Source organism: Corvus hawaiiensis, chromosome 2 (assembly GCF_020740725.1).
Source record: "Corvus hawaiiensis isolate bCorHaw1 chromosome 2, bCorHaw1.pri.cur, whole genome shotgun sequence".
Classification (NCBI taxonomy): domain Eukaryota; kingdom Metazoa; phylum Chordata; class Aves; order Passeriformes; family Corvidae; genus Corvus; species Corvus hawaiiensis.
Window position 1 is genome coordinate 34,244,124 of NC_063214.1, and position 24,010 is coordinate 34,268,133.

Below are 24,010 nucleotides of genomic sequence, written 5' to 3' on the forward strand. Positions count from 1 at the left end.
AGCATTTGCCTTAGACTTCAAGAGACTTGCTTTAGAATGTATTTAAGTGAGAAGAGGCTGTCCTTCATGTGAATCAAAGCATTTTTCCTCTTTTCCCAAGGCAAACCATAAAAAAGCATCTGTTAATGAAACACTGAATGTTTATAGTTTTTAATCACATGACCTTAACATCCCCTCATTGAAGGCAAATGCTATGCTGCTAAAAGATACTACATATTCCCCTCTGAATCATAAGCCAGAAACATTTGTTTCCATCAGTTCCAAAGGAAAGCCTTGACAATTAGCTCAGACCTAGATAACTGCACAGCAAACACCGGAGTTAAGTAACTGAATCCCACCTTTATAAACTACTGAATATTGGAGCACTCAATGCAAAACCCAACTGTAATGGGCAGGGAGGTGGTTCTGCAATCTCTCACTGGGAGAGGACTCTGTGTGGCATCGGGTGGCTCTAGTAAACACCATAAAGCTCCCTTGGTTTCTCTGCTATATTCTGTCTAAAATGAAGGGTCTAGAATTATTTCTGATCTGCATATAGATCGATTTTTCTTTCCAAGATGCTACTACCACCTCTGACAGAGCACTGAGGAACTTCCTCTCTGAGAAGTTTGGAAAATAAAACAATAATACCACATAGAAACAGTAGCTTACCTGAGGTGGAATGATGTTCTCAATACTGATGCCCACATACACCAATCGCTCTTTTCTTGAGGAGAGAAAGAAAATGAAAATAAGCTTACAGAAAGTCTGCAGGTATCTAAAACAATGCTGTAATTAGCACCATTTGAAGCTCTTACTATCATTAGGCAGAAACATCCCAAGAGGATGTTCCAAATGAAAACAGTTACTGAAGTTGGGATTATGTGCTAATTCTCATGTGATTACATTTTCCTGCATGTATAATGTAAGATATAGCCAAAGAGTTCTGATAATTAACAGTACTCGAAGACTGTGGGCACCACAGAAATTATTGAATTTGGGGTGTAAAAAGTAAAAACCGACTGAAAAATATTAATGCTGTGATGAAGACTGTGTTGTCAGATCCATAACTACCACCAATCGTGAAGGTGATGAAAGAAAATGGGAATTCAAAATCACACTGAACTGGAAAAAATACATAAAGATAGGATGCAATCCAAAATGGATAAATGCCAGATCTTAGACCCAAGCAGGAACAACCAACTCTAGAAACACCAGGGGAAAAATAACTGCCTACAGAGCAATTCTTTGCCAGAGAAGAACAGCCTGAGCAAAGATCAGCAGAGCCAAACTGCTGCACAAAGAACTATGATGACAGATGGATGTGCAAATACGAAAACAGCTGACAGGACACCTGAAGGACACCTGCCATGGCAGTCAGCCCTGTTCACACCTGGCTGGAGTACTTAAAGCCATCTGGGCACCACACATTCTCCAAGAAAGATGTGATCCAGCTGAAGAGTTCAGAGCTAGCCAGTGGGAGTTACTGGAGGGCAGCAGACATGCTCTGTAGAGAAGGACTAAAAAAATAGGATGGATTGGTGTAGAGAACACTTGACCAAAGATGGGAGAGAGAGAAGTACTCAAATACAGCAAAGACTCTTGTAAGGAGAAGCAGGCTGTCCTCCTTGTGCACAGCATGTTACAGGATTAAATCTTCGTAAGCAAAATTCAGTTTAGACTTGGCTTCCCTCAACACAGACATCCTGCATCACATGAATTGCCTCAGGGACAACTCTGGCTCCTGAAAGACACAAGTCTCCTCTAAGCCCTGTTGTATCTGTCAGTCTCAACTAGACATGGATTTCCTAACACTTCAGAAACAGGATGCTGATCTCCATGGTGCTGAACTGAGCTTTCAAAAAAGCAGTGTCTCAGGAAGAATAGCCAAGTACTAATGCAGACCAGGGTGGGTAACCAAATTCCCATCACCATAAGTCCCTACTAGCCTTTTTCTAAGAAAAAAAGGGGTAATTGAAACAAATTAAGAGCGCAATGAAAGTTGGTGGCATTTACTGGTGTCTGGAAGGACTCAGGATTTTTGAACTGAAGTGTCTCCATCAATCAGAATCAGTTTACTGAAGTTACAGGGAGTGCTCGCATGAGCATGTCACACTACACTTGAGTTGCAACAGGATGCATTATGCACATAACTGCACAAATGCCCAAGACACATATTAATTTTAGATATGTTTACTTCATTGTGTTATGTTTTGCAAATACAAGCATCTGTGTGTAAAAATTTTGTTTCCAGTACTCTCATTAAGTTCTAAAGAATCTAAGGAAATTTGGAAAGTCTTCTGAGTAGCCTTCTGCACTATTACATTCTAGCATAATATTCTTTTCTTAAAATGAACAAGCACAGTTCCTAAAGTAATACTTACAAAGAGTAAAAATGGATTTTAGGTTGTTTTACAGCTAAAAAGACCCTGGACTTTGACAACTTGGTATCAATATGCCTACTGAAGTGACTGGCTGTCTATAAAAGGAATGTAAATGCTTCTAAGTGATAGATAAAAAGAAATCCTCATCCACCTGGGCACCATGAGATTGGTTGGATGAGGAGGAAGAAGGCTGTGCAAAATTACTTTGCTCTTGAAAATGAATTAAAATAACATTTTAAGGCAAGGAATACAATTGCTGAAATGAGAAAGGAACTAGAAGTGCAAACGTTTTAGTATTCAGCAAGTGTCTTGGATGGTTTACTCAACTTCTCATTTCTTGTAATGCAAAACATCAAGAGACAGGAGAAAAATTCATCTGTTTTTAAACGTGATCAGCAAGGTTTTCCAGTTCTGCTGTTCTTCTCCCTGGCTTGAGTATACACTGCTTAAGAATGCAGCAAATGGAACAAGGCTGAGGGTAAAGGTCTTGAAAGGAAATGCAAAATTATATCAAATGAATTCCTTATTCCTTTTGTGGCAGACAGGAGCTCAAGACTTTAGCCAAGAGTTTGAACATTTGAACCAAGCCATCTCAGAGGGCAGCAGCAGATAAGCACTGACTGGTTATAAAGTCAATATAAAAAATTATAAATTCAAGCAAATATTTTGTATCAATTAAGCGGCTGCAAGAGTTTCTACAGGGAAGTTATGAAAGTGTGCATGAAAGCAAGTACTCCACCTGGTTTGGCCAGGGAGAATTAGACAAGTAGTTCCTAGACAGATTTTCAATTAAGAAGTCTGAGAGTATCTAACATGGATTAAAAGGGGGATCCTAAAAAGCTTTAATCCCTCCAGCTGGTGGTAGGACACGATTACAGAAGTTAGTCTGTACATGAGAAACCTGAAATTCAGCCAGGTTGTTGTGGTAGCACCTTGGATTCATGAAGAGAAAAAGGGGGGGAAAAAGGTATGACTTCATCCATGTATTTTTAAGTCAACATGAAAGCTGAAGGTTTCATTTAAAAAACCAGTGACGTAACAGTTGGGATGCGCAAGCACACAGCTGAGCAGCTGAATCAGCCTCAGTCATTCCTGAGAGCTGGAAAGAGCACAACAATATCACTACTTCAAAAAGCATGATAGTAACACTGGTTCAAAGAACTTGTTAGGTAGACAGATCCATAATGACAGAGTTCGATCTCTTCTCTTGCAAAAAAGACAGACACCAGCCATATAGTAAGTTTTCAGAAACACTACATTCAAGTATGTCTGTGCCCCAAACAACCAACCTGCTTTAACTTATACACTGAGCTGTAATAAGGACTATCATTTTCTCTGGCATTATAATTCTTCAGCCTTTTTACCTTACTGTTTGCTACAATACACCATTAAGTTGGAAGACTTCAATATTTGACTACTGTATTTTGAAGTCTATTGTAACTCAAGCTTATTTCTAAGAAAAAACATTAAAAATAACTAAATAAAAACCTCCATTTTATGACATACAATATAAAGCATTAGGTTCATTTGGTATGAGGATCAAATTGCAAAACAGTTATTAAACATCTGTTTCAGACACTGAAAACTGCTATGGTATCAATTGTATCTTCTCCTGTTGCTCTCAGAAGATTGTGTTTTTATGCAACACTGGTGATTTCAAGAAAGCAAGACAGACTGGCAAAAGCTTGCATGCCATGTAATGTTTGCCAGCAGAATAATTACCAAAGTAGGTCCGAAAATACTGTTCACTAGTAATGAGCACTCCCACCACAAAGCAAAGCAGCAGAGTTCCTGTGTGACCCGTACTCCTGCACAGATGGAGGCTGTGTATATGCTGAGCTCACTCATAAAAACAGCTGATAGTTTCACTCCCAAAGCTACAAATTCAGCAGAATTGGCAATGGGTAATTTCACCACAGTATGATGTAGATACACTCTGAGCAGAAGTAGTGACATCAGGAACAGTTGGTACTTGATCTGTCACTATCATTGTTGCTGCTGCAACAGCAATAACAAACAGATTTGAAGAAAGCTGAAAGCACACACAGATTGTGCTCTGATCTTCCCAGCACTGACTCGCTACACCTCAATACTACAGTCCCTGCCACAAATACAAGCCTGCACAATTACTTTCTTTAAAAGGGTGTCACCTTCTGGTGAAATTTGCCTTTTAAGATAAAATTCATGCAAAGTTTTATTTAATAATGCATACAGATGTTATTAAATTCTGCAAAGTAATCAATATATGTCCTAAAAGATATAAATTATGCAGACTGTGTTTCATGTCCCTCATTCTCAGGTCTGAAAACTGCCAATAGAATGTTCGAACTATTAAGACTGTTGCTCCTAAATGCAGTAAATCTATTTGCATTTAGCCTTTGGTAATGGCAGGGGTGGACAGTTGGTCAGAGCAGGGTGATAATAATGCCAAGGTTGTGGATTCAATCCCTGCCTGGGCCATTCACTGAAGAATTGAACTCGATCCTTGTGGGTCCCTTCCAATTCAGAATATTCTGTGATTCTGTGAAACTTCACTGACCCACTGCCCTACACCAATTGCTGCATAATCTTGTACATTTGACAGAGTTTAATAGACTCTAAAGCAACAATACTCAAATCCCACAATAATCTGGATGACTTTTGGAGCAAAGTCAAGACTTAACCCTGCTTACAGCAGGAAGTCTACACATGACTGACAGTATTATTGAAGTATTCCTGAACACAAGAAGCTGAACCAGTGCTGGAAACCCTTTAACTACTGGTATAAGAAAGTCAAATTCGTGTTCAGGCACTTTAACTAAAGTTCAGTACAAATGTATTTGCTTATCTTTTCCAATTAATGGACTTTTTCTCCCTTCTTGCAAGCTGTCCTAGCACTGAGCCAGCAATAATCGGTAGGAAGTCAAAACTGGTCTTACCAATTCCTAGTCTCATCTATGCTTTTCTCCCCAGTCCCCGGTTATTTTAATGCTTGCTCAGTTATTACCACCCCCTGCACAGCACTGCTGTGAGTGCATCCAAACAACAGTACCTGCGTTCTGCACGCTCCTTCTTTTTTAAGACAACATCCAGATCTTGTAATTGTTCCTCTAATTTCTCACAGAGTAATTTCTAAAGGAAGGAAACACAGTATTAGTCTATTTCATAACTAGCTATTTTCACATTGAACTACATTCAGACTCTTCATTCACTCTGTCTGTATTTGCCTGGAAGAAGCCTTGCTACACTGGAGGCTCCTCTTCAATGAACAAGGCTTTACAATAAAACCTGTCTTTTTAAAACATGAGCTGCACCATCAGGTCAAGGTTGGATGAGGCTTTGAGCAACCTGGTCTAATGGAAGGTGTCCCTGCCCATGGCAAAGGAGGTTGGAACTCTGTGAGTTCAGTGGACAGTACAGCAAAAAGCAGAGATACACTTTAGGATCATTTTCTTACCAAATACTCAAGGAGCTGTATGTAAAAATGACTTCCAATGGACAAATTCTGCCTTATTCCATGTTAATGCTCTCATTATACTATTTCCAAGGATGATCTTCACCCTTTTAACATCTGTCATTTTTCACATTGACAAGTACTTTAACAGCAACAGAACAAGGATATGGTCTAACTACAAGTGTAAAGAAAACATTCTAACATATTCAAAATCATCACTACTTAAAAACACTCCTCAGAATACAACCAAAAATCAACACCAAATAGACTCATCTCACATCATGCCCGATGTCACTAGCTTATTGTAGGGCAACAGCCCTTTTGGCACAGAATTTCTCTAAAACCAAAGGAAGGGGTTTGGGATCAAGCAGATTATTCTGAAAATGTGTATAAATTATTTCCCATTAATTTAACAAGAGCAGCATCACACACTTCCTGCTTATCCTCCCAAGTACCAACTCTGCTTCTAACCTTGAAAAAAGGGTTCATACTTGTCTATTACTTGAACAGAACAACCCTGGCTTTCCCAGCAGAGACAAACTATACCCTGAGCTTCATCAGTACGGCAGCTTTCTCTAACTAGCTTCTGAGCAAACATCTCTGAAGAAGGAATAGCACTTCAGAAACAGCTGCTTGCTCTGGCCACTGATCCATCCCTTGTTGCCTACTGCTTCCGCCTCCAGGATGATAACTTAAATGTTTCTTTTGGGAAAAATTAAGACATATCTTTAATACTATAGTAGTGTTGAGGTGATTTAATCAGAGAAGGGAGATGCTCAGTGTGACTGGAGATTCCCACCTACAAGTCAGCACCACACAGTCACTCATCACTAGCAGAAGAAAGAAAGAGAAAACCACATCACAAACTCAAGTTTTACTAACAGAAAGGAGAGAAGATCAGCAGTCCTACCATTCAACCCAGTCTATTTGTTAACAGATGAAAAAGATTATAGAAAGAACTTGTTAAAGTCCCAGCCAATCTCCACAACCACAAGGAAAGCTGCAAAGGAGAAGAGTGAAGTCACATAGGAACCATACATGCTGGCAAGGCGGGCAGAACCACTCTCCATCAGGGATGATCATCAGTGGAGGGCGAAGGCAGGCTGTGTGGTAGCCGCTGTCACAAGAGTCACACAACAAAATCTGTGCAAACAAAACATGTCATGAATATCTTTTGGCACTCACAATGTGTAACAAGCTCCAGAACTATTTCCCCAGCCAATGCAGAAGCATTTGGACTGTGCCAAAAAAACCCCAAAAATCCTGTACCACTTATCCTGTAGCAGGGTTTTTATGGGGAAGTTTATTTATCACAGTTTTCCATGCTAACTCCAGATTTCCCCTTACTGTATCTTCTCAGTACTTAGTGCTACTGGACTATGTAGACTATGTGCCCTTAGTGTAGAATCTGGTAATGCTTTCCAGACCCTAGACTAAGTGGAAAACTCCATCTGACCAAGATGTGGTATGACCTGTTTTCCCTGTACACTCTTATGCAGGAAACCTGGCCTATTTCCTTAGTCAGGATAATTTTATGACCTGGGCAGTAGGGACAAAGTCTGGCAGGCTTGCAGGACATCCGGAATTAGGCAACTACTAAAAGTTCATCCTTAGCTGGGTAAAATTTGAGATATCCCTTGCCATAAAACTTGAGGAACAAAGCTGGCATAAGCTGTGTGTATACCTACGGAAATGTTTAACATCCTAAAGGTCAAACTTTCTCTCAGCTATGCCAGGATATCTGTCAAACAGCCAAGAGCGGGCTTATTTTGTGGATTTGTATCAGGACTGCACATGATGATTTCCCAAATAAACAGAGGAATTCATGATGGTATCTACCACAAATAAATGACAACCATGAGAAACAGCAAAATCATGTTGTGCTGTGTCTGGGATTTCACTGTACTCAGTCCTCAGGGTGAGATGCAGCTACATCCAATGAAGATGACTATGCAGCTGTAGCTATGACATAAGATATTGGAAAGCAGGTATCACACTGCTGGGAATCTTTTTAATGTTTCCTCTGCATTCATTGCAACTGCAGGCACAATCTCAAAGCCTCACACAGATTGGTTCTCAATGGGCTAAGGTGAGTTATACCTCATAAAACATGGTATTTTTGTTTTGGCAAACAGGAAAAATAACTTCCTTCCCTCCTTATCAAAGGCAACTCACTTACTCTCATGAGTTTACCACCTAAAACGTAGAAGATGCCCTCCTACGTATGGCCACCCTGAAGGATGATGTGCCTTCAGCACCATCAAAGTCAATCCACCAAATCTGACACAACAATCCACAGAGGCTTTCCCCAAAATCCTACCAGCTCAGGATGATTGGGAAGGCCACACTTCTTGCAAGGCTCATCATCATCAGCAGGTGGAGCTTCTTCTTCCTCCTCTTCCTCCTCTTCTTCCTCCTCCTCAGAGTTTTTTTCACTCTCAGAGTCCTCAGTCTCTTCATTACTTGAGTATTTCCACCTGCCACGTGTCCGTGTACCCGTCCACCGAACTTTGCTTCTCTATGAGACACCATTTAAAGAAAAAACACAAAGGAAGCTCACAGTTTCTTCCTAGATCTTAAAAAAAATATTTGTCTCCAGAGTAAAGTGATTCATTTCAGTCAGAACAGCTGCAGTAAATTTGCAGCAGAGCATTTCAATGAATATATTGTCTTAAGATCCTTAAAATGCAGCAAGATAAAGGGAGAAAACATTGCATCTATGTGCAGAAAGAAACTTTCAAATAAGATTTAAAAGTAGGAAGACAAATTTTTTCACTCAGCCCCTTTTTTTCTATTTTGGCAAGGCAAACTTCATAGTGAACATGGTAATTCCACATTTAAACTTTCTGACTTTTTCATGATAATTTGCCTCAACCCAAAGAGATTTTTTTTTTCTCCCACCTACCCCCCCCCCCCCAAAGAGTTTATGCATTTTATTTTACTTTAGAAAATGTGTTTGTTTCTGAAAAAAGATCATTGCACCTTATAAGTGCAAAACTTCTGTCCAGGTCTTTTTTCACGTTTATACTTTTTCATTATTTTTCTTAAGTGAAACATGATTCAGTTGGTGCTTCTTTTTTGCTAATCAAAGGGGCATCTACCCCTTTCAATAATATACCATATTATGAATGAAATATCATATTTTGAATATATATTACCACATTTTGAATGAAAAACAGGTTTCAATTAAAATTCAGAAGACAATTCTGAATTATTTAAACTACTTCATGCAACTAAGATAGTTTAGATTTAAAGCAACATGTCAAACAGAAGACTTTTGTTCCCATTGACTGATTTGTTTCTCACACCCGTCATTCTCTCACAACTCATTACCCTCACTCCCCACAGACACTGAAAAAGGAAAATAACTTTTCCAGCTTTTTCAACTCAAAACATTTTTTGAATTTTGACTAAACTACTCACAGAACTGAGTAAGATGAATAAACTAAAATCCACAAAGTATTCTATTTCTCCTGGAGGATGGACTCATACCAAAGCAGTATTCGTCACATTGATAAAATTCATTTCAGGTTCTTAACATCAGTTTCTACCTATTTAGGGATTTTACTGTTCTCTAAGATTTAGCAGCAAAGGTACTTCAAATCCACAATAGTGTAAGTTTAGGTTTAGGATTCATCATACAGCATCATAATTTCAAATCGGGTTTTTATAAGACCCATCTTTAAATAAAGAAAAGGAACCCCAAGATACAAAGTAAGCTAATAAAGATTCTGGTATTCATCCTGTTTAAATGACAGAAACTTAACAGCTTCAAACTTCTTCCTCTATCATAATTATTTTAAAATATCTCTAAAAAGTAAACATCTTTAGATCTCTTAATCTTTCACAAATAGAGATCAAGTTAAAACACCTGTTGCAACAGTACTTCAAAATTCTAAGGACTTTTAGGACTTACAATCACTCTTACTTTCATATGTTTTCTTTTTTAATTAAAATCTTTAAATGGAAAATTTGTTTTTCATTTCTTCATGCAGTATAGATGTTACCATTCACTGAAAAATCAACTGTCTGTTCATTTTATTAAGGTTATCCAACATAGCAGTATGTGAAAGAAACTTGCTAAATGAGTGAATGCTTTGGGAAAACTACAACATCAGTCAAAAATGTGTTGCAGTGGAAAATTAATAGGATTTTACAAGTTGATATAAAAAAGTGCACTTAAAAATACAAACTCATTGTTCCTCTTTTGTTTTGTACTGCATATCCAGAAAAAACCAGAAGATAAATTAAGAAAGGGTTATTTATAAATACACCGTCTCAGAAGCACATCATACAAATGTATGTTTAACTTCCTGTGATATATTTACCGCATGTATTTTTAGAGATCTATCCTGAATAAAGAGAAGTTAATAATGAAAAAAATACCATCACCCACATTAAAATATGTATCCCATTTGTGAGAAAAGCTAAACTATATCATGAATTCACCACAATACCTTTAGCTTCAGCTAGAAATAGATGTCATAATATTTTTATTCTTTACCATTTGCTGGTTCCTTTTTAGCTTATGTTCGTGACCAACCACACACCAGCAAGTATCCATCTAGTAAATCCAGAGGGGTTACAAGTCTCCATTCAGCCACACAGACTCGTATCTGATCATGTCATTTTTTAGAAGAATTCACTCAGGTTGATTTGGTCTACTTAGGTTGGTTTAAGTGACAGATTTTATAAACTGTCAAAGTTTATAAAAAGTCAACAGATATTAGCACTCTCCTAGGGGGTGTTTTTAAATTGGTTGAGTCCACTGACTCGATTGCAAAGCTAGTTTCTTCCAAAAGCTGACCAAAGGAACATAATCCTCAGTATTCCTATGTAAGAGTATATTCTCCTTATAGATAAGATTGCGAGTTTTCTTTAGTCCCAGGTAATAAAACTCTATTTACCTTGTTAACTTTAGAATTTGTCTCCTTCTCTTGTTTTTTTGCATCTTCTTTTCGTTCTGGTTTTTGTGCCGCTGCAGGTTTCTCCTCTTCCTCTTCAGGTCGTTTCTTCTCAGGCTTCTGATCCCGAGTCTCCACAACTTTCGGAGTAGGCTTGGATATTCTTGGTGACCGCCTTAATGTGCGGCCAATGGTGACCTCTTCTGGTGGTGTTTCTGTCTTTCTCTTCCGACTAGAGATCCTGATTGTTAATTTAATTCCTTCTTTCTGTCTTTCAGAAGTTATTTCTTTATTCTCTGTTGCACAGGTTTCTTCTTCAGAAACTAGCTTATATTTAAATTTGCTTTTAGGTACTGGAGATTCCTTTTTACTCTCTGAGGAGTCCTCTAGATTAGATGCATGGGCATCACCTAATCTATCTGGCTCTGTTTTGGCAGCTTCTGGCTCTTCCTCTTGTTTTTCAGGGCTGGATTTTTCTTCTGCTTTGCTCTCCTCAGGTAAAGCTGTTTTACTATCGGAGTCCTCCTTTCTTGAAACAGGTTTCTCTACTGTAACAGGAGAAGTGGATGCAGGAGGTATCTCAGCAGCTTTTGGAGAGTTGTTTTTCTCCTCAGGCTCATCTTTACTTTTCAAAGTCTCTTCATCAGCCAGTGCAAGCTTAGGCAGTTCTGCAGGAGCAGATGCATTTGGGGACATCTCCAGCTTCTCTGAACATTCTTTGGGTGGTGGCAGGCTGTCGTTTTTGAGATCGGTGGCTTGCTTCTCTTCAGTTGTTTTGGCACAGTCTTCAGAGTTTGAAGACTCTTCAGCTACCGTCTCAGTAGTTGTGCTGTCAAGGGACTCTTTTTCCACAGGACTAGATTCCTCCTTTGAAGGCACTTGCTGATTAGAAACCTCAGAGACCACAGCCCCAATCTCTTTCAGCACCGTTACTGCATTTTTCTCAATCTCACATGTTTTTATAATTTTACTAACAGAATTTAGGGAGTCTAATACTTTTTCCCCACTTTTTCCATTTTTCTCTTTTAATGAGGTACTGTCTTCCATTGCACCAGCCGAGTGTTCTGACTTATTATTTTGTATGACACTTGGGGTTATTTTTTCACAGCTAACCTCTCCATTTACTAGCACTTTCCCATCAGGACATAAAGCAGTAATTGTAGGGACTCTCTTAAAAGCTTCTTCTTCTGGTTTCCCTTCTTCCTTCAAGACATCCTTTGTTGGAGTAACACATTTACACAGGGGCCCTTTTATTGGACTATCATAGTCATCTGTCAGTTTGATCTCTCGCTTTTTAAGTGGTATTTTTGCCTGTTGGTCATTTTTAAGTTTTTCACTTTCTTCCACAGATTTCTCCACAATTTCTTGTGGAGTTTTGACATTAACACAAAATTCTAACCTCTCTGGCTCGTGAACTGCTATTTTGTCCATACAGCTTTTTACTTCTTTTAGGTCTTTGGGCTCTGTTTTGTTTTCCTTCACCTCTACTTTAACAGGCTTGACGTTTTCCTTAAAGGAGTCACTTTCTTCCTTGACAGTTTGCTTTTCTTCATTGTGTTCTGAAGGTTTCTCTAATTTCACTATTACTGGTAATTTTATAATTTCTTTTTCTTCTACTTTCTCACTTTTAAGCGTATTCTCGTCTTCTTTGACAACAGGAGGAGGAAGGCTTTCTGATTCCACTGACTGTTCCTCCACCTCCTCTTTTTCTTCTTTGATTTTCAATTGATTTTCTGTTGACAGAGAAAAACAGCTATGAAACAACCACGGGACCTACAGGATTACAAAGAACTTCATTAAAACAGAGGCATACCTAAAAAACCCAACAGCCTAAGTCTCACACAAAGGACTCTTCTCTCACTGAGTTAGTAGAAATCTGGCTTGTCTAACACTGTCATTAAATAAGTGGGCTGACAATTTTTAGCTATAGAACCACTGTTCGGTTTAATTCTATACCAAGATAAATCTAAATTTCAGAAGCCAGCAGCAGAACTCTAGATTTATGCTTCTTTCAACAGACATCTCAGTCCCTTCTTCAGTATTACCACAATACTTCCAGAGGATACACAAAACCTAGGCAGAGGCATGAAATCTCGCTCGAGTCTCTGGACTATTTCAGAAAACAGAACATCGTGTAAGATTCCATGGCCTTCAAGGGAAATTCCTCAGAGAAATGAGTCCCCTGTTTGTACATGATTTTATTTCAAGATATACTTAACTACTGTATTTCAACAGTTCAGAGAAAAGACATTCAGCATTACGGCCTACGGCGAAATTCATCCGGGTTCTCTGGGCATTTCCTACATGCAGACAATACTCCACACTCACTTCATCTGCTGTTTTTAAAAAAAGCAATGAATAGCAGCATATCCCAGAAAAACCTGCAGACCTTTAAAGAATCAGGTTATTCCACTTTGCTAACTCAAGATCATTAGGGCTTGAAGTACAGTTCCAGCATTCAGAATAAACCATACAGCTATTTTGTCACTATGCACTTAAACTTGTTATTTATTTTTACCATAGCCTCTTGGTATCTCAGGTGTTTGTATTCTACCAACCACTTTGTATCAGCCAGAAACAGAACTAATTAGAAAAAACAAATACAATAGCACTGTATATACCAGAACAGCAGCTCCTGCCACCTGGAAGGTGCTTTTGCAAGCATGCCACAACTGCAAACAAAATGGTTTTTTTTCCTTCTATCTCACCCCTCTCCATCAGAGCTAGTGTAGTTTTTTTGCATGACGAGAGCTTCCAAAAGTGGTTAGAAATATACAGGGGAAAGGACATGACAGCTAACTATTACATCTAAGAAATTAGGCGTTTGAGAAAAGAACAGTGAGGAGGAATTCACAGATCTTGTATTTTCAAATACAAGATATGTATCCATTAAATCCCAGTATCAGTACAGTAAAGATGTATCTCTAAGGCTCCAGAAGTGGTAAGGTGCCTTAGAGATGCACATCTTGAAGGCTCAAGGCTGGTTTTTCCCCCTTCATAGAATGATGTCCACTCAGAGCCCTTGTACCTGCCTCTGCAAAGATATCTGTCTCTAACAGTGAGAATGAAGTATTTTCTCTGTGTCCAGATTCTTCCACTTTCCCTTCTTTTCTGTCTGTCTAAACTTTGTTCAACCATTTCTTCCCTTCGCCTACTGCTTTCTCCCAAATTTCATTAAGGATCACCAGAATCCCAAAACCTCTCCATACCAAAAATCAGCAGATGTTCTACAGTTTAACTCCCTGAACTTATCACAAAACATTTCACATATACACAAAATGACTAAGTCAATGCACAAGCTCTCCTAATGCTACTCGAGTCAACCAATCAGGCCAGCAGAAAACATGCAAGCATTGGGTCAGTTTGCCGTGTATCTGTATGAACTAATTTAATGATACGTGGAAAATGGCCAAAACAAACAGGTATCAGGTCTTCCAGCATGTTTTCCCTGCATCTCAGTAGGGCTTTCAGTGCAATCCTGGACTACAAAGAGGAGATACTACAGATTTTCAACTGAAAGGCTCTAAGGAATGTTCTGTAAACACACTGACAGCACTCAAATCACTGCAAATGTCAGTAATTTCATTATTTATTACATAGATAGGACATGGACTTGTAGGAGTGAGGCCATGAAGATGCTCAGAGGGCTGGAGTACCTGTGCTATGGAGACAGGCTGAGAGACAGGTTGCTCAGCCTGGAGAAGACTCTGGAAAGACCTTAAAGCATCTCCCAGTACTTAAAGGGGTCTTACAAGACTTTTGACAAGGGCATGGAGAGACAGGACAAGGGGGAAGGACTTTAAACTAAGAGAAGGGAGATTTGGATTAGATATGAGGAAGAAATTCTTCACTGTGAGGGTGGTGAGGCACTGGCACAGGTTGCCCAGCAAAGCTGTGGCTGCCCCATCCCTGGAAGTGCTCAAGGTCAGGCTGGATGGGGCTCTGAGCAACCTGATCTAGTCGAAGATATCTCTGCCCATTGCAGGGAAGTTGGATTAGATGGCCTTTCAAGGTCCCTTCCAACCCAAACTATTCTATGATTCTGCACCTAGTGCCTAGAGATGATTTTACACCAATACACAGCCTAATGCAAGTACTGAGCCAGGTGAGTGTGCCACAGGATTTGGGGAATTATCTACAGTAGGGACATTAATTAAAATGTTTTCAAATGGCTGCTCCTGAATTCAATGTAAAGCAAAATCGTATATGAAGAAGTGGTCTCAAAATTTAAGTTTAAGTTAAGTTTTAGGTCTCAAGATTTAAGCTGACTTGACCGAGACAAAAGCGTGATCAGTACATGGAATTAATTCTGCAGTGTTGGTAACTATGCAGGTAGTGTTGGCACTTACATGCAGAGTTAGATACTGGAAATGCCTTAGAGCGAAAGAGAATTCTGCTGGTGTTTGTCACAATTTACTGCCATGACTACAATCATCTCTTAGTACTTCCACAACAACTCCAATTTTATCTAAATGTTTATTTATTTCTTCTGTTATACACTGCTTGTTGCAAAGAAGGAGAACAGAATAGTAAGTCCTTCTCTCTGATACTCAAAACCAAGACAGGCCTTGGCTAATTCCATAAATCCAATTAACTTCTACACGTTTGCAGAAGCATCTATTAACATACTGAAATACTTGTTTCTGATTGTGAAAATATTTTCCTGTATTTTAACAAAATAAGAAGACCAAGTAGTAAAACTGGGGTAAAATTACTTGGGATAACAAGCTTCTAGTTCTTCATGACCTGAAAGAAGATCAGATTCTTAAAAAGTCAAATACTTCAGGCTGACTGATACTTAGCAAAACCAATGCAAAAACCAACAGGTCAGGCGAGTTACTAAATACATGCAATGACATGATAATAAGGAAGGAAAAAGGTTCTTGGCTTTGATCTTGGAGATCTTTTCCAACCTAAATAATTCTGTGATTTTAATAACAACAATATAGTGGAGGCAGATAAGGACAGCCTCACTTCTGCAATGTTTTAGCATTTTAAATTGTTTTAACTTAAGCTCATGTCTTCTTGAAACATCATGTCAACTGCGAAACATTTGAGGAAATAACCTATATTTTTCTAACTCAAAAGCAAGAATAAACACCGCACCCAATACTGTCTTGATTTCAATCATGGCATTGCACAAGCAGATTTTTTTTTTTTTTCGAATTTTAATGTTGCTAAAACAGAAGAAGTTTGGCAGCAGTTCAATGCCCCACAAAAACATACAATAACGAGCATTCACATTATTATACAAAATGTACACCAAAAAAATAGTTACTGAGAAAACATTTTTACACAGCTATCTTCCTATAAATAAATGTTTGAGAGCAAATATGTACTGAAAAATCCCAAAATATATTTATAATTTCAAAGCATTCAATATTTACTTGATTTACTTTTTTTAAGTCCTAATCTAGCACAGTAACTTTTTGTGAACCTGAAAATTCTAACATTGCCACAGCAAAACACTTAAAGTTTGAGAAAAGAAGGCAGAAAACCTTGTGTGGCTGCTTCTTCACCCTTTTTGCTCTCTTCATCTTCTATGCTTGGACTTTCACGCGATGAATTCTCCTGCTGAGAATTGTTGTTTTTCAACAGAGCAGGATCAATTTGTGCTTTCAAGAGCTCAAGGGTCTCAGCAAGTTCATTGCGGTTTCTGGAAGAGAAAAACACACTGTCTGATAAGCCACTTTCTTACCCTAAAGGGATTAATAAAAAATAAACAAACATTAACTGCTTAAATGAATTACCCTGAAAACCTTATAGAGTTAGATAGCGAAAACACAAGCACAGCGAAATGCTTGTCCCACCAGTGGCTGCAACTTTGCAGTTAGAAACCTTCCAATTTATCCATACCAAAATAAAATTATGCTTTTGGAAGTTATCTATCTCAGTTCCTGTTGGGTCTCGATCCAAGCTGCTACTATTATTCTGTTATTTATTATCCTCTTGTTAACCATCACTGATTATTCTTTGCTATTTCTTTTTTTCTCTCAACAGAGAACAAGCTACAGCTCTCTGCTCATGCACCAAAGAAGCAACCATATAATTTAGGTGAAATTTGCAAAAGCAACCAGCAAAATAATTTAAATAATTTTTGCAAGTGCCCATCCTAAGCACATGCAACAAACACCACCAAGTTGTCTAGAAAACTCCAACTCAAGTTATGACAGCAAAAAAATGTTGGTGTATATCTGTATGAGCGTGGATCTCAGTGCACTGTAACTCCTTACTTAAACTGCACATCCAACTATAAAAAAACCACCTTAATTTATAAAGAATTTGAGCCATGATTGAACAGTCATTGTTTTCTTAATGGACTAGAATCATAAGGCTCTCACACCTGTTTTTTAAAGTTGATGTTCAGCAATTTGTTTTCCCCCAGTTTTAGAGAAAGGAAGGAAGCCTGAAACAATCCCACAGGTTTCAAAACCATTTCAGATTTCTTAATGCATTACTGTGGTTTTCTGCTGTGAGTGTGGACTGCTAGAACCTTCCCAGCAGAACCCTGAGTTCTTCTTTTGGCAATGAATTTTGGAGTCTATAATGCATGGAAGAGATGGATGATGCATGGATCAGCTCTTGATCTGTTTGTTTGGATAAATTTACTTTATTCCCCCACAACAGCTGTCTACATGTAACTCGTAGTAATGCTTATCATTTAAGTGGTTTAAACAATTCTGTACACCTCCCTTGGTTACTGAAGTTATGGCAGCATAAATAACCTGCAGATGGTTTGGGTTGGAAAGGACCTTCAAAGACCATCTACTTCCAACTTCCCTGCCATGGGCAGGGACATCTTCTACAAGACCAAGTTGCTCAAAGCCCTATCAAATCTGGCCTTGAACACTTCCTGGAATGGGGCAGCCACAGCTTCTCTGAGCAACCTGTGCTACTGCCTCACCACTCTCAGAGAAGATTTTTTCCCTAATGTCAAATCTAAACCTGCCCTCTTGTCAGTTTGAAACCATTCCCCCTTGTCCTGTCATTACACGCTTCTGTAACAAATCCCTCTCCCTTTTTCCTCAGCCCCTTTAGATACTAGAAAGGGCTCTGAGTTCTCCCTGGATCCTTTTCTTCTCCTGGCTGGACAATCCCAAGTCTCTCAGCCTGTCTTCATGAGAGAGGTGCTCCAGCCCTCTGAGCATCTCCTTGGCCTCCTCTGGATTCCTTCCAACAGGAGTAATTGCAATATAATTTCCCCAAGAACAAATCTGTCCACTTGTAACTTTCCTAACAAAAGGAAGTTAAAGAAGCATTAGTGTTCTATTTTCTAAGGCATTTAGCTGGCCAGTAAGCAATATGGAGCCATGGTTGTTGTCAAGACAGTCTCTTCTTGCTACCCTTTCTATATATTCATTGTAGCTTGAACAAGCAGGAAACAAATTACATGATGGCTGTTACCAACAAATCTGTGAGTTATTTCTGTACATGATTTTTCACTAGAACATAGATGTCAGTGCAGGAAATCCCACTGTCATGAATCCTACTGTGCAAGAAATGAAGATTTACTGAAATACATTTCTGAGCCCCAGTCACAAATAGCTAAAAATCCTACAAAATAAAAAGAAGGAATACCTAACAATGCACTTCCATGTGGATCCATCCTGGTCATCCTGTTCTTCTATGTACATCCTGACGTTATGCTCTTGATCCAGCTGATACCAGTACATGAGGCCATCCTTGTCCCGACCAATGGGCTGCAGACGCATGGCGTCAGCATCCTCTTCATTAATGATATTCTTGAACTTTAGATTGTCATCAAACTGACATTCGCAGAGATACTGAAAAAGTAGAAAGACTGTTAAGATATCAAAAATATAAACAGAAAGAAGAAAACCAGCTCATTTTATTTCAGTGTAATTTGGAGCTTCTTTTTGGGCCTCTCTCTGTTGGCTCTGTGCATCAGCTGTAGCTATCAGTTTTTTCCAGACCACGTTCTTTTTAAGTGATATACAAGGTTTTGGGTTGGGTTTTTTTAACCTGGCTAGCTTAGAAAGCTTATTCTAAATTTTTATTACGTAGTAAAATTGATCTCATTCTACAGTAGAACCCACACATAACTTGAAACCAATACTGACAAATCTGTCAAGATCAAAAAAGATGAAGTCCCATTTTGCCTTTGGAATTCAGCAAGATAACAAACACGTTTAAAGCGTGTATTCCACTGACAAAGAGCTCTTGACAAAACAGTAAGCACAAGACTATTGTCATACAAAGTGTGAAAAATATGCAAACAAAACAAAAATATGCAGTTTGGACTGTCTGTTCCAAGATCAGCTCTATATTTAATACATGTACTTATGGTTCAGTCAAGCTAAATTTGCAAGATCTTAAAGTGAGTGAGGAAGCAGTAATTTAGAACCTTAGGATGATGAATGTTTACCTTCAGAATCCCCAGTTTGCATTCAACACTCATTTCTAGGTATCCTTTTTTTTCCATCTCCCAAGCCCAAGTGCTGTTGAATTCTTGACATATCTGTTACAAACAGAATAAGCAGATTTCTAAGGTTAGGAGAAAAAAGCAACTTTAAATTGTTTTATTAATAGTACCTTACTACAATAATTAATCATACATGACCTCTTTGGGATTGCAGTCAAAGTCTTACACAAAAATAAAAAGTAAAACTGAGGTATGTAAGCAAGCACTGTTGAACTTTCATGGAAGAGCAGATCATCGAGGCCCTGATCACCACCACATTCTCTAAGCATCCTAAATTAGGTAGCACAACTCTGGAATGGGAAGGTATTATTATTTTTGTTGTGCACATATTTTTCTATTTCTGTCTATTTAGAACATAAATTCTCTCAAGCAGACATGTTTTCCTACTGTATCTCCTTACAACACTTAGCACATAAGTTGCCAGGGTCTCTTGGGGCCCCTGAAGCCCTTCAATTGTACTGCAGATAAATGCAACTGCTACTCACTCCACACTGTGGAATTATTATTCCTTACAAAATATCTTGGACTTCAAGCTGCTTGATAAATATTTTAAAGTATTGTAAGTATAGCAAATTTCAATTTATTAAAGCAAATAAATTCCACCACCCCAATACGGGGGGAAAAAAAACCCTAACACCAGAAAAAGCAGCAGTAGAGGAGAAATAGATTGAATCAGCATGAGCTCCAATAACAAAGCTGAAGAAGAAATGCCCTCTCCCTCCTAAACAACTCCGATGTGCTTAAGACAACTCTCATGAACAGAGACAAGCTGCTCATCAATTGAGGACACATGGTGGGATCTCCAGTCAGTGAGGCTATTCCAGTGGAAATATCCATGATGAGGCAAAAGCTGATCACAGCTACAACTCCATTTGGGATTATTTTGAAGTGCCACTGCTGAATCACAGCTGTCAAATCAGTGCAAATCAGTGCCCTTCAGTCTGCAAGGCTGGACTCAATTAAAACAGTGTAGTCTCCTCATCAACAGACTATTATGAAACCTAAGATACAGTTACCAAGCTACTTAAAACCTGTCAATCACATCTGAAAGCAGCTTTCTCTGGAAACAGCAGCAAAAATAGTTCTAAATTTCACCCACCAGAAGTAAAGATCAACTGATTCATAATTTAAAACTCCATCTGGGCTTCGACCAAGCAAACGGGCAGCTACCCCTCCATTGTCCCCACAGCCACACTACCAACCTTCCACTATCCCTAGTACTGACACCATTTCTCAGGTGGCACAAGGGTAAGCCAGCAGTAAGGTCAGCTCAGCCACACCATAAATCATACTCTGACTTTTAAGCTGTGACCTACAGAGAACTGTGAAGAGCACTCTGGTCACAAGGGATCCTGCTGAAGAGCAGTTTTTCCTGCTCTGAGGTCAAGGAATATTACACTGGGACTTCTCTGATGCCAAGCCAAAGCTCACAGCAGGAGACAATCGCTGCTCGCTCACAAAATGAGGCTACTCCACTTTCTCTCTCCTTTTCAACTATGTAATGTGAAGAGCACTGGGAAACTGTATATCAAAACCCTTGCTCAGGGCATATGCTAGTTGCTGTTCATTATTTAGTCATTAAGTATGAGAGCAATAATGAGAAGTTTCATGTGCTATGGAAGTGTGTGACTGTCAAAGCAAAAGCTTTGAGACATGAGAGCTGATGAAGCGTCTGTTCAAACTGGAAAGACTACATTTTGACAATTAAAAACTAGATAATTGTGCTTTCTCCTGACAAGTACTGTCACAACCCTGAGCTACAGATCTCATTGATACAAGCTCCGCTGAAATCTTAAGTCTCTGCCTTCACAGAGAGGATGCTTCACACTGATCAAATAGCTGCTGCTTGCAGCAACTGCTGGCTTCTGCATGCTAAGAGTGGTCAGCACCTTCCCACCCTGCAAGAAATGCTGAAACATCTCTCAAATAATTCCAAAGCAGCTATGGTGGCATCCAACACTATTACCACGTTCTAAATACTCACTTTAAACAAGAAAAACAGGAGGGTGAAAGACACAGCAGAGGAGTCTCCTTGGGTGGGACTACAGACACCCAAATTGTAACAATCAGAAAAGACAAATGCGTTCAGAATGTGCTGATTTTGGGTTGAAGGTTTCAGATGGACCAGTGCAGAGAAATGTCCTCTGTATAAAAATTTAAGTTATGTTTGACAATAGTTCAAGTAAAACACTTCGCCAGGAGACAGTGCAATGTGACTTAACTACATGTTTCTCAAAATCAGCTAAGCTGGACAGTTCCTCTTAGTTGTTGGAATGTTTAGGACCAGGCATTTATGGCTGATTATGTCAGCCATATGTGACTACACAACATTCCTTGTGCAGAGGAGGAAAGTCAGACTCACAGAGACCTACAGCCATTTTCTTCCATAAAAGAAGATGTGCCAATGCATCTTCACCAGTGCACATGCTGGTGATCCAACTTGGGTGGTTCACCATCAGAAGAGGGAAGGCACTCTCAACTACTGTGTTCACTTCCTATCCCAAAATATATCCCATCTGCCAAAATACCAGCCACAGCTTAGAGACAATTTTTAAGATACTCTTTATAAACACAACCGTCAAGTGAAGTGCATTTTACAATTAGTTGGTATATAAACAAAATACAATAATACATGCACACAAATATTAGGAGCATGTAAGTCTGAATGTCCTCCACTAAAGTTTCCACTTATGTAAGAACATCTAGAATATATCAAACCCTGTTTTATCAAAGCAACACATCAGTAGTTTCTAACAAAGGAAAAACAGGTCAACTTTGACTGTTAGAATGTCATCCATGATATGTGGAACAATACTGCAGGCATCAAGGAAGAATGCTCTCAGTGCTTCCACACCTTTTCAGTTTTTCCTGGCTTTTGTAGCATTTCCCAACACTCTTCCTTGCTTTTCTAAATTAATCATACTCCTTTGAAATGGGGACAATATTAGCATACCTTTCTAATTAGTTATATTCAAATTCCTTTGTTCTTCAAGGTTCCTTTGAACCACTGGCCAGAATAAGCTTCAAGTTAGCTCTGGAGACTGTTAAATGAAGTAGAATTTATTAACACTTACTTGGTCTTAACAGGGGTGTGAGGGAGGGTTTCCTTACTGCTTCCCTGAAGAAGAATTTCCAAACTGCTTTGAAGATTTTCCAAACTACTCCCTCAAACTTGTTTTATCGCCCTGCTTTCTGCTTACCACACAACTGGTAAGTGGCTCCAGTGGGGTACATAAGTTCTCGAGTCAGAGTTGGGTTTTCTCAGTTTGCTGCAATGGTTTTTGGGTTTATTAAGGAATTTAGCACAATTCAGTAACCACAGTACTTGGTAATACACAAAGTACACACAAGTTACATAAATTATTACATTGCTATTTTTAAAAATTATCATCAATACTTTTAAATTGGTTAAGGGATTAGGATTAACAAAGGCCCTTCAGCAGGTCATTCCCCAACACACTCCCAGCCCTAAAAACATCATCATCTTAAAGGGTACGCAAACCTCAAGACAAATTTATATCTCTGTAAAGCTTATAGATAGCACTTAAGGGGGAGAACTGCAGCTGGATTTGCCAAGTGCCATTATTTGTATGGTTGCTATTACCACGATGCTGTATTTCTAAGCAAGATGTGATCATGGCTGTACAGACAATAACATGATTACAATTCTGTGGATCAAAAGACACATGGAACATATCCAGAGGGGAAATGGTAACCTATTAATTTAGACTACCCTTATATTTTTATTTGTTGAAGCCGTGTAAATTCCTTAAACTGGAAACTATTTTGCATGTAAAGTGTCAACAAAGACACAGCTGCAATTAAAATACCAAGACAGAATTATGTAAAACAATGGGATGCTCTATTTTTACTGATGCATAACTACCTTTTCATCTTAGCTGTGCCATTCTGAGCACGCAGACATAAATCACTGCAATACTTTCTTACATTATTAACACATGCTACAAGACCTCTCTACAGTTCCTATATGAATATTAGCCAAATCACAGTAATTACATCATATCTGGACAAGTGATATACAAATGAATTGTTACTGTATAAATCTCTATTCAATTTAACCCATTTGCAGGCTACTAAATCTTCTTTATTTAGAGTCTTAATACTCAAGAAAGTATTTTCCTACCAATTATGAAGGTGGACACTTTCACATGCAGAAGATGGTGCCTACTTTCAGCTTTTTTCCAGAAGCTTAGGCAGACTGCAAGTCTGGGATCTGATGCACGCATGTCGATGCTGGCACAGCCCAAGGCTCCTATAACTCATACCAGGGATTGCTCACACAACTGCTCCTCACAGCCATATTCCAGCACTGCAGAATAATACAACATGCATATTGTACCTTGATCAAGTATTTTTCCCATCTGTCTGCTGTGACAGACTTCCCAATTTTTCTCATCAGTTTCAAGTGAAGCTCCACCAATTCTTTTGGGACTGCAGTATTGAGAGACAGAAAAAGAAAAAAAAAAAAAAAAAGAAGTCGTTAAGTCTGGTGCAAATATTCTTCAATGCTAAACACTGATTACATTGAAACACTGTGACAAACCAAGACATTTTAACAAAACAGAAACTTCAAGCCTGCTGAAGAGCCACCCTGAATCCGAGAGATGGAGGAAGGTTAATTTAATCATGAGTCTTTTTGTTTAGATTTACATTTAGGATAATCATCACCCTTCAGTTCAAGGATATAGACCTCAGTGACAAACATGTGAAAATTCTGGCAGTGTTAAAACCACAACTGGACAGGAACTACTCCAGTCAAACACCTACAAAAATAACACTGCAAGTAGTACACCTGCAGCTGCCTCTAGAAACCTCAAAGCTATATTCTGCACCATGCCTGGAATAT

The 24,010-nt window shown here is 38.8% G+C and overlaps 1 protein-coding gene across 3 annotated transcripts in view; it reads right to left on the reverse strand.

Moving 5' to 3' along the window:
- RSF1 (remodeling and spacing factor 1) overlaps positions 1-24,010 on the reverse strand; it is a 60,814-nt gene that overhangs the window by 12,152 nt on the left and 24,652 nt on the right. Inside the window, exons 1-10 of one of the 3 annotated variants that reach the window (XM_048294362.1) lie at positions 23,288-23,448; positions 22,218-22,412; positions 19,087-19,179; positions 18,279-18,484; positions 16,199-16,356; positions 10,704-12,433; positions 8,117-8,314; positions 6,835-6,939; positions 5,395-5,474; positions 652-706 (exon numbers count right to left, since the gene is read on the reverse strand). In XM_048294362.1, coding sequence (XP_048150319.1) covers positions 652-706; positions 5,395-5,474; positions 6,835-6,939; positions 8,117-8,314; positions 10,704-12,433; positions 16,199-16,356; positions 18,279-18,484; positions 19,087-19,143 — 2,589 coding nt within the window. In that variant the 5' untranslated portion in view covers positions 19,144-19,179; positions 22,218-22,412; positions 23,288-23,448. Of the gene's footprint in view, positions 1-651; positions 707-5,394; positions 5,475-6,834; positions 6,940-8,116; positions 8,315-10,703; positions 12,434-16,198; positions 16,357-18,278; positions 18,485-19,086; positions 19,180-22,217; positions 22,413-23,287; positions 23,449-23,503; positions 23,596-24,010 lie in introns of those variants that run through there. The other 2 variants (XM_048294361.1, XM_048294363.1) reach the window with 2 other exon arrangements.